At 36.5% G+C, this 20,977-nt stretch overlaps 1 protein-coding gene across 1 annotated transcript; it reads right to left on the reverse strand.

Annotated features, from left to right (window-relative positions):
* Window positions 1–20,280: 20,280 nt before the first annotated feature.
* On the reverse strand, window positions 20,281–20,625 carry LOC121677133 (60S ribosomal protein L29-like). Its single transcript, XM_042054732.1, has one exon. The coding sequence runs from the start codon at window positions 20,623–20,625 to the stop codon at window positions 20,281–20,283; it is 345 nt and encodes a 114-aa protein (XP_041910666.1).
* Window positions 20,626–20,977: the final 352 nt, after the last annotated feature.

The following is a 20,977-nucleotide window of genomic DNA, read 5'->3' on the forward strand; positions in this document are numbered from 1 at the left end:
CTGCCTGCCTACCACCACAATCCCTGTCTTGATGATAATGGACTAACCCACTGAAACTATAAATAAGTTCCCAATTAAATGCTTTTGTAATTTGCCTTGGTCATGGTGTCTCTTCAACAGAACAGTAACTTAGACACCCTTTAAAACACTTGGGGGGATACTCTTGCTAAAGATACTACACAGCTGTATAACTAAACATGGAGAAATCAAGCTAGCACTGGCCTAAAACCTTCTTCCCTAGTAGCTAGTTATCATAGTCCTAGAGGTTTATGTGTATGTTACCAGGGAGAGAAATTTCATCATCAGTCATACCCAGCTGTGAATTCTTGGAACTACAATAATGACTGGCCTATCAATGCAGAATACTGCTGCATTAGTGGCATGATTGTTGTAGGGATAACCAAGCACTTTCTTGCTGGACTTGGTGTCAGCACTAAAAGATGGGTCCTATGTCTAGTCTATCATCTGAGCCTCAATTCATGACTGACCAGGTCTTATGACCTAGGGAAGAACCTAGTACTACTATCCTGTTGAATGGATATAGTAATAAACTGCTCCTAAATTCTTATCTTTACACTCATAAATTAGTATATCTCTGGACCCTCATTTGAGAAACTTCATTTATTTCACTAGAAATAAATTTATACAAAGACCCAAAACTGATCAATGTGCAAATAATAAGAGACTGGAGCAGAGAAAAATGTAGAGCTCAATAAAATTCAATAAAAAAATAGACTGTGGAGTGAGCAGGTAATCAACTCTAAATTGGACATCTGTATCACAGCCCTTTCCCTAAGGCTCAAAGACCATCATGAATGAGAAAGCAAAAAAATGGTAAGAGCCATAGAGAGCAGATGTCTTTGGTCAACAGTATTTTTTTTTTTTTTGGTTTTTCGAGACAGACATGCTAGCACAATTCCACACATGAACTCATAACAGCTGTTATGAGGGGACGAGTGTGGACTTCTACCCACAACATTAAATGTGGTCAATATAGTCACTTAACTAGTCAATAAGACATGTAGATACCTAGTCATTTAAAGCTTGTTGGTACAGTAGTAGCATGATGATAGCTTAGTCAGGGTAGCTCCAACAGAAAATGAGAAGATATGATATGAACAGGTTCATAATATTTCTCTTTAAAGAAGCTTGTTGCAATGGAGAATAAAGAAATAATAGTTATAAGGAAACAAGCCAGTTGGAAGTCCTTGGTGTGTGTAAAACACTTTAATTATATTTTAATTTAGCTTTCTAAAATATTTTTCCTTGAGAGGCATTCATTACTTCTACCTAAAAAACATGAAAAACTGTAACCTGAACTGCAATCTTAGAAATCTGTAGAGAAGCCACAGCGATAGCATCATTTATAAGCTGGAACTACTTTGTCAAGAGTACTCTCCACTGCGATTTTCCTCTTGTGGTTGAATAAACAATGTGACCTTCCTCATGCTTCACACCTTATTCTTCCTTCAAGTCAAAGCCTTTCCTGGAATTTAATTCATTAAAAGTGGAATAAATATTCTTTGTAATACAAAAGTAAGAATTACTTACTTTCAAGTCTGATGAGAAATAAGTAACAAAATTTTGGCATAAAACAAGAAAAGAACATTTCTTTCTGGTACATTGAAAGATGAAAACCAATATGTTTAATGTGCTCTTTGTCTTTGTTTTAAAATAGAGTTTAAAAATAATGTGCATAGACATTTTAAACTTTTCTCTTGTAAAATTTTCAAGATTTTCATTAATAACTCAAGTTGTTAATATCAAATTGGCTTTGAGAGTTATCAGTTGGCAGTTCTTATACAACAAGTCTTTGTCTAGGTGTTGCTTCTGCACTTCCAATGGAACTTAATAACAATGTCAGTAAGTTTTATACTCATGAGACTGTGGAACCCCTCAAAACTGCTTATATACTTTGTTATTGGGAAATATGGTGTTCTGCGCTTTTGTTGCTTTTGTAGAGGTTTTGGCTTTTAGACAATGTCTTTCTGTGTAATTTAGTACCTTCAACTTGTTAATCAGTCTCCTGCATGCTGGGATTGCATTACCACCTCTACCTAAAGAATCAGCAATGTTATTTTTAGTTTCAGTGCCTGAGTTGTATCTGTGGAGTAATTATTCTAAGCACATGCTCTGTCACTGAGCTGCGTCTTCAGTCATGGAGTGTAGTGGGAGGCTGCTTCTTTGTCCTGGCTGCTTAGCCAGCCCTGAAATAATCACATAGAAACTGTATTAATTAAATCAGTGCTTGGCCCATTAGCTTTAGCTTCTTATTGGCTAACACTTATATATTAATTTAACCCATTTCTAGTAATCTGTGTATCTCCATGTAGCTGTGGCTTACCGAATAAAGTTCCCAGTGTCTGTCTCTAGTGGTTCCTTAGCTTCTCCCTTCCTCTGCTTCCTTCTCCCAGCATTTAGTTCAGTTTTCCCCACCTACCTAAGTTCTGCCTTATTAACAGGCAAAGGCAATTTCTTTATTCGTTAACCAATAAAAGTAACACATAGACATAAGGACATCACACACTAATGGAGTACCCGAGAGTAACTTCTGAAAATCACTTTCTTCTTTCTCTTTATTCCAATACCATTTACTCCATAGAGTGAACTATAAGCCAATCTGATCATCAAATATGTGTTTAGATGGTATGCTTTACATTATATTAACAATACAACTCACAAAATCAATTTGACCACCCATTTATCAATAATTTCATCAACTCTTTCACCTTTATAAAATTCTTTTATATGATGGTTTATTTTCAGCTGTAGATTTTGGACTTCACATTAAAAATAAACAGATGGGTCAGGTATAGTACTTATTTTTCAAAAATTTTCTAGATACTGGGTAAAGTAGCTGGATACATTATAACAGGATTAGTATTTGAAAACTTGCATGCAGTGTCACAGAGGCCAGAAAAGGAAATCATATCTCCTAAAACAGGAGTTACAGACTTGAAACTGATACATGGGTTCTGAGAATTGAACTGAGGTCCCCTGTAAGAGTAGCAAGAGCTTCTCATCATTGAACTCCATCCCATATAATGCATGTTTCTCACAGAATATTTTCTCTCTGTGTATGATCATCACTTTCTTATAAAGAAATTGGTCAAAAAATAAAGAAATTGGTCTCTGGATATATGTCTATCCTAATTTAGTATGGCTTCATATTTTGTAACTTCAAAGACATCCTTACATGAAGTAGCATTCTGAGGTTCCAAACAGACATGATTTCAGGGAGATATATTCAACCCACCAGTCTCAGCAACAACTCCTATCCACAGAGAATATGCAGAAACACTGATTAAATATTTGTCTAATAAGCTAATGTATTACTGGAAAAATAAAATGAATAAAAGTTGTAAGAGATCAGGCATGACAAATACTACTTCACTCCAAATCCCTTCCACAAAGGCTTTCAAGGGATTTAACTTTCAAATTAATATCTTGAGGTCTAGATATAATTTAAAATGAATGGAAGCACAGAGATCTTTAAAAAAGAGGAAAGTCATCAGGCTTTTTGGACAGCATGTACAATGACCCTACTGTAAAGAAATTGTAGTCATTCATTCAACTACCATGAGAATAGTCTTCCTAAAGCATGGTATGACTAATTGAAAATGCCTTGGCATGGAAACATGTAAACTACTCTGTTGAAATGAAACAAACTCAGTCTGAATTCCATGGTATTCTCTTAATTTCTTTTTTTTTTTTTTTTTTTTTTTTTTTTTTTTTTTTTTTTTTTTTTTTTTTTTTTTTTTTTTTTTTTTTTTTCGAGACAGGGTTTCCCTGTAGTTTCTAGAGTCTGTCCTGGATCTAGCTCTTGTAGACCAGGCTGGCCTCGAACTCAGAGATCCCGCCTGCCTCTGCCTCCCGAGTGCTGGGATTAAAGGCGTGCGCCACCACCGCCCGGCTCTCTTAATTTCTTTACGGCTACTGGTTTTCAAACTTTACATCAATAATTGAACAAGACTCAGGACAAGTCAACAAGCAATCATAATATTTAACTTCTCCTTTCATTTTGTTTTGAAGTGTTTGGAGAACCAAATCCTGACCCACCTTCATGCCAAGAAAATGCTTTTTCATTGATCTGCAACCCCAAACTGATTTCAAATTATTATAAATTGTAAACCTCATTATAGTAACCCTAAGGTGAACTTGCATCATTTACTTAGGGATGTGACCAACTTTCAGTTGCTAGCAACAATTAGCAACTAATTGTTGAAAATACACTTAATGCAATAGGTGATCATGTTCCAAAATTATTCTAAAGATTATACTTTAAAATGTAGCTCCAAAGTGAAGATTTTATTTGTGTATGAAGTTATGGTTATTTGAAAAGGTTGACCCTCATAGACAAAGGTATTACCTTGTTGAAGTAGGTGTGGCTTTGTTGGAGGAACTACGTCAATGTGTAAACAGGCTTTGAGGTCTCATATAAGTTCAAGCCTTGCCCAGTAGGATAGTTCACTTCCTGTTGCCTGAAGATCAAGAAGTAGAACTCTTAGCTCCTTCTCCAGCACCATTTCTGCCTACATGCTGACATTCTTCTGCTATGATGACAATGGACTAAACTTCTATAACTGTAAGCCATCTCCAATTAAATGTTTTCCTTTATAAAAGTTGTCAGAATAATGATGTCTCTTTACAGCAGTAGAAACCCTAAAACAGAAGTATAGAGCCGTAAGAATTTCAAGCTGAAAATTTAATTCTGTTGTTTTCTTTCCCTTACTGCACAAAAATTATAGTGCCCTTCCTGAACAATAATTAACCACTATTATTTGAACCACCTCAAAACCCTAAGAAATGTGATATGAAAAAAGATTATGTATAAGAAACACATGAATTTATTAAAAATTATAATAGTGTACATTTTCTTATCATTATTAAATGAAGATCATGAACTGAAAAGTAATCAAAGAAAAATACGGAGGACTGGAAGTGTAGTTTAGTGCCAGAAGACTCGACAACATCTAGTAGCATCAAATTGAATAGGTATTCAGGTTACAAGATATCAGCATAAAAGCCAAGGAAATCAGTTTACTATAATCAGAATTTGTTTGATGTAAAACTCATGGTCATCACAAAGCAAAAATCTATAGTAAACAATTTAAAAGTAATAGGGAAAAAGAGCATACTGTTAGAGTTATTTATAAAACTGCCAAGGAAGATTATAAGAGATGAAATGAAAGAAGGAAGGAAGGAAGGAAGGAAGGAAGGAAGGAAGGAAGGAAGGAAGGAAGGAAAGAAGGAAGGAAGGAAGGAAAAAGAGAGAAAGAGAGGGGAGGGAGGGAGGGAGGGAGGAAAGAAGATAAAACAAAAAAATTAGAAAGCAAGTTGAATAATGGCTGTTATAAGATGTGATGGCTATCCTTATTTGTTGATTTGACTACATCTGGAATTAACTAAAACTCAAAAATGGAGTGCACACCTGTGAGGAAATTCTTCTTTGTCTAAAGTGGAGAGATATACTTCTAATACCTAATATGGATCTTTGATAGAGGAAGACACACCTTTAATGAGTATCTTTATTCCAGAAAGAATCTGGGCCCCACCACTTTTTGCTGGATGCCTATTTAAGGACATGAGTGAAGAAACTTTTGCTTTTTTTCTTACTTACTCTCTCTTTGTCTACTTGCTCTAGTTCTGACTAGCAAGTCAATTCCATCACTTTTTTAGAACCTACACTTTCAGGATTCCATTTTGTACTGCAGACCAGGGGAGACACCTGATCTCATAGATTGAGCAGCAACTGGATTCTTGGATATTCTGTTCAAAGGCAACCATGGATAAATTAGCTGGACCACAGCCTGAAAATAATTATAATAAATCCCATATATAACAGATAGATAAATAGATTAGATAGATAGATAGATAGATAGATAGAATTTATTTTATACATTTTGATACTCTAGAGAACTCTGACTAATACATAGGACCTTATATAACAATAATTGCTTTTAATGTAAGTGGTTGAGTACTCTAATTAAAAGGCTTCAGAATGAATAAAAACAAAAGGCCCAACTCTGTTATTTATAAGAAATTTAAATTGTCTCTGTTTTATGTACTTTGTTTTACTGAACCCCAGCAATTTAAGTAGAAATTGTATTTTAGTTAGTAGATTAAGCTTTCACTCTGCAGTCTTTGGCTCCTTTGGTTTTGGGTTTATAGTAAGGCAGAATATGACTGTGATGGTGGTAGACAGGAAATATAAGGAGAAGAAAGGTTAATACATCCCTCAAGGACATGTCTTCAGTTATCTTCTTCTATCAAGGTCTGTCTCTCAGAATTTTTAAAACCTTGCAAAACAGTATCACTAGCTAAAGTCTTCATTACATGAGCAATTTCTTTTGGATTCAGAGTGAGATCTCATATCTGAATCATAATTACTCCAAGGACACACAGAAATTGAAAGTAAACTACGGATAAGCTGCTTTAGGCAAATGAAATTAAACAACAATAGCCATACAAATAACAGATAAAACAGACTTTACATAAAATAAATAAATAAAAACCAAGAATAGATAATGAAGGTAGTTATGTGATAATAAAGAAGAAAACCCACAAAAAGTAATAATTTAAAATATTTATTCATCCAATATCAGAGTACTTAGACATACACAGTACAGTAGACTTAATAGAGAAACAATAAAAACTGGGGACATTCATTAACAACTGATGTTCGGTAAGGATTTGATAGAAAAATCAATGAATAAATATCAGTTAAATTGTACTCTAGATCAAATGAACCTTACATTTACAAAATATTGCCTCCAACAGCATCTAAATACACTCTTTTCCCCTGAAAAGAACAGCGAATATTCTCTCAGACACCATAATATATAAAAGAAGGCTCATCAAATATTTTTAAAACTTGAAATAATACTAGATATCTTTTCTAACAGTGCTACAAGATATTTAGATAACAGTCACAAATAAAACTTTAGAAACTACAAAGACATGGAAATCAAGTGAAGGATTGAACAAACACACAAAAAAATTTAAATGTCTGGAAAAATGAAAATGGACCATCAATGCATTGAAACCTCTTGGTGTACAGAGAAAGGAATATTGTGCAATTGTTGCAATCAATTTCTAATAAGTAGAAAATAGTAAATGAACAGAGTAATACTACATCACATGGAACCAGAGAAAAAGAATTAGTCAACATTTTTATGAAGAAAGAACTAACAAAGGTCAGATCATCAATAAAGGAAATGGGGGCTTAAAAGTACAAAAGATAAATGCAAAAATTGCTTCAGACAGATAAACAAAACAGATAAACTAAGACCCACATTGCAAAAGGAATTGAGAAGACTCAAATTAATAATATCAGAGACAAAAAGATCACAGTGCAAGTGACATCACAGAGACATGAGGGACCATAAGAGATTATTAAAAGCAATCACATGACAAGTAACTTTAATACACAAGAATTATTCCAATTATGAGGTTGCAGAAGCTGTGACTATTTGTCCAAGATCTGTGCAGGTTTATATACTTCCACATTCTACCATGGCCAGAAGATGGAGCTCCTGATGCCCCACCTTTCGCAGAGGAGCTTTTGATGTTTCAGTTACCAAAAGAGGGCCTGTTATTTTCTTCAGTGGTTTAGCCACTGTTAAACTGGAGGTGTTCAGCAAACAGCCCTACTTTTGCTCCCATGTATAGCTCTTATTAAACTCAGTGAGATACAGACATACACAAAGACATGAATGTAGGAGGGGACCTCTTGGGAAGAAGGAGGTCAACATGAGTAGCAGGGCGATGAGGGTCTTATCATCAAAATACATCACATTTATATATCTAAATACATACAAACAAACCTAGGACAAAATTAGACACACACACATTACCAAGATTAAATCAGGAAAAGGAAACCTAAAATGAACAACAACAAGAAATGAAGCCTCCAATCAAAGAAAAACCTAAGACTAGACTCAGCAAAATTCTCGGTTGAATGCTAACAAATATTTAGGAAAACTAATACAAATTCTCTTTACATTGTTTTAAGAAAGTAAAAGAAATTAACTCAAGCAGATGTTACAAGACAATAATCGCCTTTTTGCAAAAAACAGACAGAGATACAACAAAAACAAATAGAAGATTTAAAAGTGGAAGAAAGAGGAAGAGCCACAGGCCAATATACTTTATGCAAATAGACATAAAAAGTAAAATACTGGTCAGCCAAATTTGAATGCTAGCATATTAGAATGATCATCTGGGTTCATACCAAGTACAAATGATGGTCCAATATATGCAAATCAATGAACATAATAAGGATGTCAACACAATGGACAATAACCATATGGTCATCTCCACTGATGCAAAATGTGCTTACAATAAAATTTAAATAAACAAAGCACAGATGAACATGTCTCAGAACAACTTACTATAAGCCAATAACAACACTGTTTTTACTTAAAAAAAAAAAAACGTAAAAACTTTATCTATTAAGATTAGAGAATAAGGAGACAAAAAGAAAGCTTATTTCCACAACTTGTATGCAGCATAGTTTTGGGAGTTCTAATTAGATAACCATGGCTTATTCTTTAGGTAAGAGAAATATACAAATGCATCTAAAACAAAAAAGAGGTCAAGCTGTCACTTTGTGAAAAATTATGATTTTTATATGCAGGAAACTCACAAAACTTTACCAAGAAAACACTTATAGTTAACGTACTATTTAATTAAATAAATAAACTCATCAGTATTTCAAGAAGCAAAATCAGCATACAAAATAAGGAATATTGTTTTGTGCCAAGAAAATATTCTAAATAAAAGAAATAAATATAAATAAATAAATAAAAGAAATAAATTCCATTTTATAGTTATCATTTTAGCTTTCTATTTATAGATAAAAGACAGGTAGAGGTAGCAATACCTCCAAAATATCTGGTATTTAAATTTCAATAAACGGACTGAGGAGTTGAAATAAGGGAAACTATTGAACAATGAAACTGAAAGGTAAACAAAATCTGGTACCACATCTTATGTTTGCCAATTGGGAGAATCACCCACACTACTCAAGTCGGTGGAGATATGTACTTCAATGTTTTTATAAATAAATAACCATGACATTCTTATTATTTGCTTTAAATCATTTATTGTAATTATTTTAGAAATTTATTACAGTTGTATAACAATGTGTTACAATATATTAAAAGTTATCTCTGAATATAATATAAAATTTGTATCTTTACTGTACCACTAAATAAATATTTTCATTAATAATTTTAAAACTTCACAAACCCTTCATAATGGTCTGAGAAGACAGCCTTCATTTCTTTCTTCATTATAACCAGGTGAAAACAACTTTGCTTATAAGATTGGCTTTAACCCTTTCTCTATCTTGCAGAATTGCTTAGTGTTTCTGGCCTCTTTCCCTTTCAAGAATGCAGTGTGATGTTAATAAGTAAACATCATTTTAGACCACTGCTGAGCACATCAAACAAGGTAAAAATCAGGTCAGTACCACCTAGCACGCGTGATTTAGTGTTTGCCACAGATACTTCCTCCATCTTTCTTTGCAGAGAGTCAGTGAGAACTGATGGTGTCCGTGGGTGGAGGGCTGTCCTAGGAGTCTCTGCTTGTGCAGATTTCTCAGGCAACTGTCTTTTAACGAGAAAAAAAAATATCATCCTTATCCACATTTTATGGAGGTGGAGGTGAGTTTCTTGTTTCTTTATATTTTTTGTTTTTAATTTTTTCAGGTACCTTTCCCCCTCCTACATCTTAAATATGAAAATATATGTCTTCCAGGTTCCATGCTTAAGTATGAAATTGCGTGCGAAAACTGGACCTGTTTGTTTCTCACTTGCTATTCTGTAGTGGGGATTTGGATCCCAGGACATCAGCAATTTTCTTCCCATTTCTTCTTCATCCACTTAAGAAGGCACACACTGGGGCTGGGGAGATGACTCAATGCACCAAGTGTTTGCTAGGAAGATGTGAGTTTCCATACCAGAAACCACGTAAAGCTCGGCACGGTAGTGCACATCTGTATTCCATTGTTCCTAAGGGGATACGGAAGACAGACCTAGCAAATCCCCTCAAGCACATGAGCCAGATAGTCTGGATAATGGAGGCTGAGAGCAAAAGAAAAAGAAAGAAGGAAAGAAAGGACAGAAAGGTGGAAAGAAAGACAGAGGGGAGGGTGTTTGGGAAGGAACCAAAGAGATCTTACCTCACACAAGATGAGGACCAACATCTGAGATTGTCCTCTGACTACAAATGTTCACTGTGTCATTTGTATGTTCCCCAACACACACACACACACACACACACATACACCTCAGACATCACATACACACACACGTTTATATCACACATACACAACATACTCACTTCACATATCTCTCTCACACACACACACATGCACACACTGAAAAAAAGGACCATGCCAATGGGAACTCTCATTAAAATCTGAAAAATTCTTGTCATATTTGGCAAACTGACACAGAGATCAAATGCTTCCCATTGCCCATTGTTTGCAGATTTTGCCTTGACTTTCCACCAATCTTTTCATTTACTGATAGTGTATAGGTGTTTTTGTGTAGGAGTGGCAGTGTTGAGTAGGTATGACTGAGAATGTAGGGAAGGAAAAACTCGAAATATTTATTACCATGGACTTAAGAAAATTTTCGACCTCCAATCTATACAATATGATTTAAGATCATTTTTTTTCTTAAGTGTCCAGTGATCCAGACCCTGTGACTGTATGGCAGTGTTAACCTAGAAACAAATACCACTGTGAGATTCTGGAGTGTAGAAATAATGACAGTCCTGGGGATGTGACCAAGTCATTCAGTCCCACTATCCTAGCCAACTCATGAGTAATCAGTAAATATATCTTGTAGAACAATAATAAAAACCCGGAGACAATATTGGGATTCAAACTGAAGATCAGAAAAGCAAAGTAGCCAATCACTAGAGAGATCTTTTACCTCTAACAAATCTTCAGACCAAAACGGGGAGGTTCTGTCTCCACAAATCTTCAAACTCCACACTCCACTGAGTTCCTGTCTCTTCCCTTTTATATTCTCCTCTCCACCCATCCATATTGTCTCCACCTCCCTAGTGCTGAGATTAAAGGCATGTGATCTCAAGTGCTGAGATTACCTTTGTGTGAGCTGTTTCTCTTTTAGACAGATTCAATCTTGTGTAGCCCAGTGTGGCCTTGAACTCATAGAGATCCACCTGCCTCTGTTTCCCAAGTCTTGTGATTAAAGGTGTATGTCACCACTCCCTGGCCTGTATGGCTTACTTGTATGGCTGCTTTGTACTCTGATCTTCAGGCAAGCTTTACTTATTAAAACACAAAATATCAATATAATCTTTTTTCCATAAAGCTTTATGTTAAACTATAAATGTGTCTAAACTGGGATATCTCAGTATAGTGCTTTCTAGGCAAAGATGAAGCCCTGAGTTTGGATTTCTAGCCATCAGGCTAGGCAGAGGACGAGTATGAGTCAGTGAAGTCTATACCTGCAATCCCATCACCTGGGAAGCATAGTCAAGCTAATGCTTGGGGCTCACTGGCTAGCCAGCCTAGTTGAATTAGAGAGCCCCACATTCAGTGAAGGTTTCTGAATCAAAAATAAAGAAGGATCCAACAGAGCATTAAATTATTGACCTGTGGACTTCACACATATACATGCATGCACTTACATGCCCACACGCACACTTGCACTCAAACACAAGTGCTTTCATATATAAATAGAACATACATACATACATACATACATACTTTCTGGTGTTAAGTATTTAAGATATTAGAGGCAGATCTTTCAGTGTTTGACATCAAACCAACCAAATAGTAAGTTGTATTTTAGGTCTGTTCTTTCTTTATGTTTAGTTAGTCTTCAGATAGCCACTCAATATCTGTCTTTCTGATGGTGTTCCAGCTGAATTTCAAACCTTGTCTTTACTTTCCTATCTCCACATCATCCTTTGTTATGCTGTTAAAAGACTTCGACTTCCTGCTGCCTTATTGTATCTGTTTGCTCCTCTGCATGTGAAACAGCCTCCGTCTAACAAGGTTATAGCACTTGCCCCTGCAAGTCCGATTTCTTCCCTAACCTTATTATTGTTTTCATCTCGGTAAAGTAAATAAACAATAAGTTAAATAAATAAGTTTTGTGGTCTCCCTGTTCTAAAATAAATGAGCTTGGGAAATAGTGAAATTGTGGGTTTGTTCCCTAAATAAACCAAGCTTTTGCAGCATTTGTATTCATCTTGCAGAACAGACTCCTATGCTGCATTTGGATACACTGTCAAACACCCAGATCCAAACAAGTGTAGCTATTGTTCTAGTTGATTAATAAAATCTTAACAAAATCAGGGACTTTTAGCAAGTCCCTAAATATAAAATCTATTAGTTAGAAAAGAATGAGCTATTCGTTTTTGTTTTTCTCCTAGCATAAAGATGGATGAGCCAGAACCGAATGAATACCCTCATCCCACATGCTGGATCAAAGCTGCGGTCCCATTCCAGCAGAATCTTGCACCTCAGGGGATGCACCTGAGCCATTTCTAATCTCCTTGATGAATGCTGCTACAGTTGAAGTTTCAGAATCAATTGGGGAAAAATTTGAAGTGGGGCTTCTTGTGAAGAAGGGGCAGGCCTGTTCTAGACAGGCATGCAGTAAATCAGAGTTTTCACATTTCATTGCCTGGAACTGACTCAAACTGTCAGAATGTGGCCAGGTTTAAATCATGCAGTTAAAGAGGAGGGTGGACAGCCCGAGCCTCAGTATCTGATACTGGAAAGTTACACAAAGATTAGGCTCTTTGGGAAATAATCAACCTAGAAAAGTCAGTAATAAGAAGCTTCTGATGCTGAGTAAACAGCTTATAATATTAAAATTAAGTCAAATAAGCATTAACTTATATGAATAGTAAGAATAACATGATTTTCATTTGAGTTATAATTTGGTTAAAAAATAGAAGCTTGATATAGAGTTACCAAGTATTAAATTTAGATTAAACAATAGTAGATAGCCTTTATAAATAAAAAAATCACTTGAATGGCCATTGCTCCTGATTTTTGTTTGATAAATAGTAAAATTACCTTCTCTTCCGACCAATACCTAGTGTGCAAACTACAAGAGGGTATATATTTATGTTTTCTCAGGAGAGGGTTTATGAATTCACCCAGGGTCAAGAACACACACATTTCTACTTCGCTTACTTAGTGCTGAGGTTTTGTGATAAAAGTAACACATTGAGAGCAGTGATGGGTCTCACTGCTCATCTACTTCATGCTCTTTACTTCCAAGATGATGGAGTTGAGGCTAAATAATGTGCGACGACCTGCTGGGTAGGCAGCAAGTTAGCTTCTAAGCAACTCATGAATTAAATCCATAGAGTTGTGAGGAACCTATTCAGCTTTGTTAATTTCTCAGTACCTCAGTTTCTTTCTCTATATGTATAAAGATAAGAATTTGAATGTGATTATATTTTTTGTCCTGCTGTGAGAGCTTATTTCTTTATTATCAGCCCAAGATAGTTTATTCAAAATTAAGCTTTGAAATCTCTGTTTTCTCCAGATTTGAATCTATGTATCATGTTAGAACCCAGGATCAAAGTAATATAACCCAACATTTTTACTCCAGGTCTAAATGTCAAACTAGAATGATGAGAAAGCAGCTGTAGCTGATACTGCTTCTATGCTTAACTTCCTCCTCAGATGAAGAGCATTTCGGCTGAAGAGTAAAAGACCTGGAAAGCTGGTGATATGACTGGAAGTTTCTCTAGACTTCTGCCCTAGACCATCTTCAGAGAGAGTAGTAATGGAAACAAAGAGATGTTTAGATGTGTTTAAACGGTCAGATATTTCTGATCTCTCTGAACTGAAGTGGCAAATGAAGTTGCTCTTGTCCCTCAGGTAACTTCATTCTCTTCTACAGCTGGGAGTTTACATTTGTGTTTCCAAACTAGAAATTCTACCCCAGTGTGGGCAACTACTTAATAGGCTGAGAGATACTGTTCCCAAATACCCTTTGAATGAATGACTTGGTAACTTTACAAAATTGTGTCTTCAATTCTTATGTGAAATGTTTTGGGTTTTTAATTTTCCATAGCAGTTAAGTTTTAATGTTAATTGATATCTTAACATACATTTTGTTGTGCTCCCAAATTTTAGCCCTCTAAATTGTCTCTACTTACCTAGACAATTAAGTCTTGTGCCTTACTAGCCTTTATCCAGATACCATCCCATGAAAGCACAGTATTCGTGGTAGTTGAAATGTTTACTATGGATAAGTAGCTTCTCTAGCAAAACATTTTCTGTTCTTTGGCTGGTAAGGGAAGGCCCAACCCATTGTGGGCAGGTTTGCCCTGGGCCTGGTCCTTCTGAGTTTTATAAGAAAGCAGCCAGAGAAGCCAGAAGGAACAAACCACTAAGCAATACTTCATCACAGTCTCAGCATCAGCTTCTGCCTCCAAGTGTCTGCCATGCTTGAGTGCCTGTCCTGACTTTCTTCAATGATGAACAATGATGTGCAAGTACAATCCTTTCCTCCCCCAAGTTGCTGTTGGTCATGGTGTCTCACCAGAACAATGGTAATCCTAACTAAAACAGTTATGCATTAGCTATAATAATGGCAAAGGTATCTTTATGTACATTGAGAAACTTCAACAAGTCAGTTGTTAAAAATTTAACTTGGTTGGATTTATATTGAGGTCTTTAATCCATTTGGACTTGAATTTTGTGTATGGGGATAGATATGGATCTATTTTTATTCTTCTACATGTTGACGCCCAGTTATGCCAGCACCATTTGTTGAAGGTGCTTTCTTTTTTCCATCGTATAATTTTAGCTGCTTCGTCAAAAATCAGGTGTTCATTGGTGTGTGGATTAATATCCAGGTCTTCGATTCGATTCCATTGGCCAACCTGTCTGTCTTTATGCCAATACCAAGCTGTTTTTGTTACTCTAGCTCTGTAATAGAGCTTGATGTCAGATATGGTGAGGCTTCCAGAAGTTCCTTTAATATACAGCATTGTTTTGGCTGTCCTGGGTTTTTGTTTTTCCATATAAAGTTGATTATTGTTCTTTCAAGGTCTGTACTATGATGAGTACACCCACTGAAACAGTTTACCTGAGCTAATGGCAGCTCACCAAAGCCAACTGGACAGGGAAGGAAACAGGATAGGTCCAAACTAGTCCCTCTGAATGTGGGTGACAGTTTTATGGCTGGGACAGACTGTCGGGCCATTGGTAGTGGCATTAGGATTTACCCTTAGTGCTTGTACTGGCTCTTTGGAACCTATTCTTTTGGATGGATACCTCGCTCAGTCTAGATATACTATGGAGGGCCTTGGATCTTCCCCATAGCAATGTATGTGCCTTGCCCTCTCTGAAGAGTAGATGGGGGTCTGGGTTGGGGAGTAGGTGGAAGGGAGTGGGAGGAAGGGAGGAAATGGGAACTGGGATTGGTATGTGAAATAAAAATAGTTTGTTTTCTTTTAAAAAAATAAAAAATTAAAATAACGATTTAGGTGGTATAAGAAAGTAGAGAACAAACCAGAATGAATCACTAGTGATTAGAAAAGAATGTTTATTAATCTCACTAGTACTTTTCAAGTTTAAACATGATGTAATAAATATTTTACTTTATTGACAACTGACTTTTAAACTTAGAAGTAGGGGAAAAAGGATCATATGCAGTTATGTTTGTCACCACAGAATATACATGAAAACAAAGCTTATATGAAAAATTCGTACATGTTATTTCTTAGTTCATTGGCACAAAGTAGATAAAGCGCTAATTAGTAATACTGTACTCTCCTAAGAGGCAATATGTTGAGGTCAATGATTAATTACATTTGGGAACAAATTGCATAACACTTCATTGCTTTCATTTTTATCACCTAATGGATATTGAAAAGACTGTATATCAATGTCCATTTAAAACTACTAAATATATAGAAAATAAATCTATGTGAAAAATATTAGTATAAACTATTGATTCATTTCAAAACCATAATGAACTGAGCTAAAATAGAACAAGAAGACAATAGAATATATATAGCTAATATTATTTGAAAGACCTTGGACTTAACATAGCGAAGGGAACCTTGATGGCTCTTTGTCTTTGGAGAGGGGTGGAGTGGGGGTATGGGTGGAAGGGAGGGGAGGGAAGAGGGAGGAGGAGGGGAGGAGATGGAAATCTGGAATAAAAAAATGAGAAAAAGAAAAAACAATAAAATAAAAAAAAGAACAAAATGGTTAATGAGTGCTGAAGTTCATGTCCACAAGCAAGAGCTTTCAGAGTTCATTGTGTTAACCAGAAATTTGTCACTTACCTTTGGACATGTCAATTATATTCTTGGAAATAACTGTGTTGGGCTGGAGAGATGGCTCAGAGGTGAAGAGCACTGGCTGATCTTCCGGAGGTCCTGAGTTTGATTCCCAGCTCACAACCATCTGTAATGAGATCTGGTGCCCCCTTATGGTCTGCAGGCATACAAGGGGGCTGAGCACTGTGTACACAATAAATAAATAAATCTTTTTTTAAAAAAAGAATTAACTGTGTTGATGAGACACTGCTCTCTTCAGAACTCTGAAGTACCAAGGAACTCTAAAGGAAAACATTTGCCCTTAGTAGCTTTCCAGACTACCTTTCTCTTGTTCTAACTGTTCTGTAGATGAATGTTATAAGAAGTAAGGATTTCAATATCACTGATGAGTCTCATGTCCTGTTTATTGATATTATTTTATGTTAAACATTAGGCCAAGAAGTATTTTTTTGTCACTAAAATGGAATTTAGCATACCTGTGCACATCCCATCCTTACATTCAAAGGCTCAAGCAACCAATCTGATAAACTCATTTACAGACTCACAAAGTATCACCGGTAACCAGTGGCAGAGGGATGAGGAAGGGAAGAGAAACATACTGTAACAGGAAAGAGAATTTTACCAATGCTTCTGTCTGGTGTGTAGTATTTGACCTTGAAATAGCATCCTGACGTTCATTTGGTTTGGGCATCATAGCTATGCTCTCTTCAGACACTGAAGTCCGTTATGGTGTGTCCCTGGACTGGACTGCGGCGCTGCTTCACATCCATCCTATCCCTGCGATTTGTCAATATTGACATCAGTGTGTCTGAGGAGGTATTCTCATTTTAAATGCAAACAGAAACCATTGTGGGTCAGGAAATATAGGGAAAACAAAGCTAATAAAAATCTTAATCTAGAGGTCATTGCTGGGGTGATAGAAGCTGGGTGGCATTCACCTCCCAGAATAGTTCAACCAAATGGTGGAAGGCACATCATTTATGCACCAGCTTCTGCCCTATTTGTTGAGGCTTACCCATGCAGAGTCACAGACAAGTTAAATTCATGTTTACTTTTTCTTTACTTTCTTGATATTTTAAATAAAATCCAATATGTGTTTCAGTGGTAGTAGTTGCCACCCATGGGTCAAGGGACATAAGTCATTTGCCAGAGCTCACTTTCCTTTACCGGTATTCATAATGCTTTGAAGTTCTGTAGTGCTTTCTCAGAGGTATCTGCATTTAGTTTTCAAAATAATACTGAAGAGTTATTTTTATTGCCATCATCGCCTTTATTCATAGTTTGTAAAAGAAAACTGCCCACTTCAAATCAGCATAACTAATTATCTATAGAGCAAGGGGTTAAGTTCATTTTCTATGTTTTTCTCCATTATTTGCATTTTCCACTTTAAAAAAATACGACACATGGTACTTACTGATATAATCCCCCCTTACATGTCTATCATTTGTATATTCTTTCATCTTAGGAAATACCTGGGTTCATAGTGATTTGGACATTAATTAGGATAATAAAAATGAGAAGATAAAATGCAAATAATGGTATGAGCATGATTCGTGGGTAAATTTGTCAAATGATTCGGTTTACTATGGTTTGTACAACTCTTCGATGGGTATGATTTTAGCCAGTTTCTACGCCAGTATTGTTGAACACACTGTTCTGCTTTCTACCATTTTCCTCACTTTGAAGATGTCACCTGCCATGTGGTTGGGACACCAAAGCTGCACCATGGATGATTTTTCAAGATAAGGAGCTGAAGCCTCTGGAAGTCTGGAGACTAACCTTGCTCTGAAATGTATCCTTCCCTACCCAGGAAACAGTTTCATAGGAGGGAGCTTGTACCATAAGGTCCTAGGTGAGACAATTTTGGTTTCCTGACATATGGAGATTGTGTGAAAAAAGAAATATGTATTATTCGTTAAGCTGATATATTTTCAGTTAGTTCATTATGCGATGATTGATAGTAAAAATAGGAATGGGTAGCTGAGTGCTTGGTCTTCTCAGTTTGGTTTATCAAACTGGGCTGTGTGTTCAGAACAAGTAAAAAGAATAAGAATCATGATATTGTTTTCTGCTATTTAGCTCAAAATTCATATGGAAATGGCAAATGGCATATTTATATTAAAATAATTAAGTACTCCTTTCTGATAGTACAAAGGGTATTTGCTTTATATAAGTCCTGGTCCTTAACATTCTATGGTATGACAGTACTTACCCAAGGCCTGACAATCTATATTTATTCCTTTGGTTTCCTACATTGTCCCAACTCAAACACAACACAGTTGAGTCAAAATTTGAGTGCCCTATGATTGAAGCTGATATTGTTTCATGGTGACTTTTAGCTTACCAAAATGTTTAGATTTATCAGTCTATAATAAGTCATCTGAAGATTCATAGTTATACTATGTAAAAATTGGGTTAAGTAATTATATTTTATAGAAGTAATAGAAACATTTTATGTTTAATAGTTTACTTATTATTAGTGTATATTTTATATGGCATGTGTTCACATACTTGTATGTGTGTGTGTGTGTGTGTGTGTGTGTGTGTGTGCACATGACCACATGATATGGCATATGTGTGGAGAATTGAAGACAATATTATAAAATAGCTTATATGCTTTTATCTTGTGTGTTTTAAGGATCAAACTCAGGTGACCAGCTTTAGCAGCAGTGGATTTAGATACTGATCCATCTCACTAGATCAAAAGAAAGACTTTAAGATCAAGCAATTGTAAAAGAGTTGAAAATGTTTAAATAAAATATTAGCAAAATGATAAGGACAGTTGGAACATGACAAGTATAAAACTTTTGGAAAACAATTGGCTGTTATGCAAGACTTTTCCTGTGGAGACACAGCATTAATATCTATCTGCTCAGATAAGGAATAGATTACTGCCCAAAGTGATACACCTACCAACCCAACTTGATGAATCAATGAATTTATCATGGTCATCTATGGTCTGGGTAAGAGGTTGTTTACAGGGTCAGGGGCAACTCAAAGGCAGCTACATCACCAAAAATCAAACTGTGATACTCAAGGAAGCTCTTAAATATCTACAAATTTGAGCTTTAAGACTCTTAGACAGCTTATTTGTGGGAGAGGCTCCTCCAAAGAGATCAAGTTGTGGGAGAGTCTCTTCCAGCAGAGGTTTCCTGGTTCTAGATCCCTGTGAACTTACAGCTTTCCCATGCTTAAAACATGGGGGAAGAAAGGAGGGGAAATGAAAGGAAGAGAGGGAGGGGAGGATGGAGGGGAAGAAGGGAGGATGGGTGGAAGGAAAGAGAGAGGGAAGGAAAGAGGGAGAGAAGGAGGGAAGGATGAAAGAAAGGAAGAATAGAGAGGTTGAAGGATGAAGGGAGGGAGGCAGGAATTCAGGAAGACAAGAACTATCCCGTACATCTTGATTCCTTCTCACACCTTTTGCCCTGACCCTGTCCCCGGTCCTGGCATCAAACCTACTTCTTCCTCTTTGTTCTTAGAACCAACCAAATTATGTATGCCTCAGGACCTTTGCCTTTTATTGGTGTATTCTTCAAAATCTCTTCTATAGATAGTCTGTCTGGCTAAGTCCTTAAGCAATCCCTGGTCTTTGCTTAAATGTCATCTCTCTTAGTAAGAGTTTATCAACTCACAATTTGATATAGGGAATAATAATTACATTTCTTAGTCCTTCTATACCTTCCTGTTTGAGATTTTTGGTCATTTTGATTAATTAATTATTTCTTTAACAGAACTTGCCTCAAGTTTATTTGTAAAAACAGCATAAGGTCCTGATCATCTGCAAACACTGTATAGATATCCACACCAGTCCATCTCTTCACATTGGCAGACTGAGACCTTTCTAATGGGGCCTTCACAGGGGCCTTGGCACCTTTGGGAGCCTGAGCTGCAGCTGAGGCCTCTGCCTTGGCTTGAACCTTGCACTTTGTTTTTTGGAGCGTACGACCCCTGGCCATGTAGCTTCTAATCTGCTTCTCAAGCTTGGGGTGAGCGATGGAAAGCAAGACAGATAAATTTGCGGCTGGAGCCCTTTGGCACCTTGGGCTTCACCACCTGGGGCTTCACCAGGGCCTTGATGGCCTCCGCATGTGCACTCGCGGCCTTTGCATTATTTGCCTGCATCTTCTTCAGGCCTTTCTTGTGTTTCCTGGCAAAGCGCATGTTCCTCAGGAACTTGGGGTCGACCCCCTTGAGAGATTCATATCTTTGTGACCGGGGTCTCTTGATGCCTTTTCTGTGCCATTTCCGGGACTGGTTATGTGTGGTGTGGTTCTTGGACTTGGCCTTGGCTGGACGGTAATCGGCTGCTCCTGAAGCCATTTTAATTTATTTATTGAGAATTTTATATATGAGTACTGCATTTACATCATTCTCTCCCTCCCTCCAATTTATCCTGTATAATTTCTACTTCTCAAATTCATGTACTTCTCAAATTAATGGTCCCTTATTTTTTAGCCATAATTGTTTCTCTCTCTCTCTCTCTCTCTCTCTCTCTCTCTCTCTCTCTCTCTCTCTCTCTCTCTCTCTCTCCTTGTGAGACTGTTCAGGTGTTTTTAAGTGTGCCATCCATACTATTACGTGTACTAGGGTACTACACCTGTATGCGGAACCTGAACTACAGGACCATCCATGTGCCAGGCAAGGGCCTGGAGATTTAAACACACAAAGACAC

Source organism: Arvicola amphibius, chromosome 3 (assembly GCF_903992535.2).
Source record: "Arvicola amphibius chromosome 3, mArvAmp1.2, whole genome shotgun sequence".
Taxonomy (NCBI): domain Eukaryota; kingdom Metazoa; phylum Chordata; class Mammalia; order Rodentia; family Cricetidae; genus Arvicola; species Arvicola amphibius.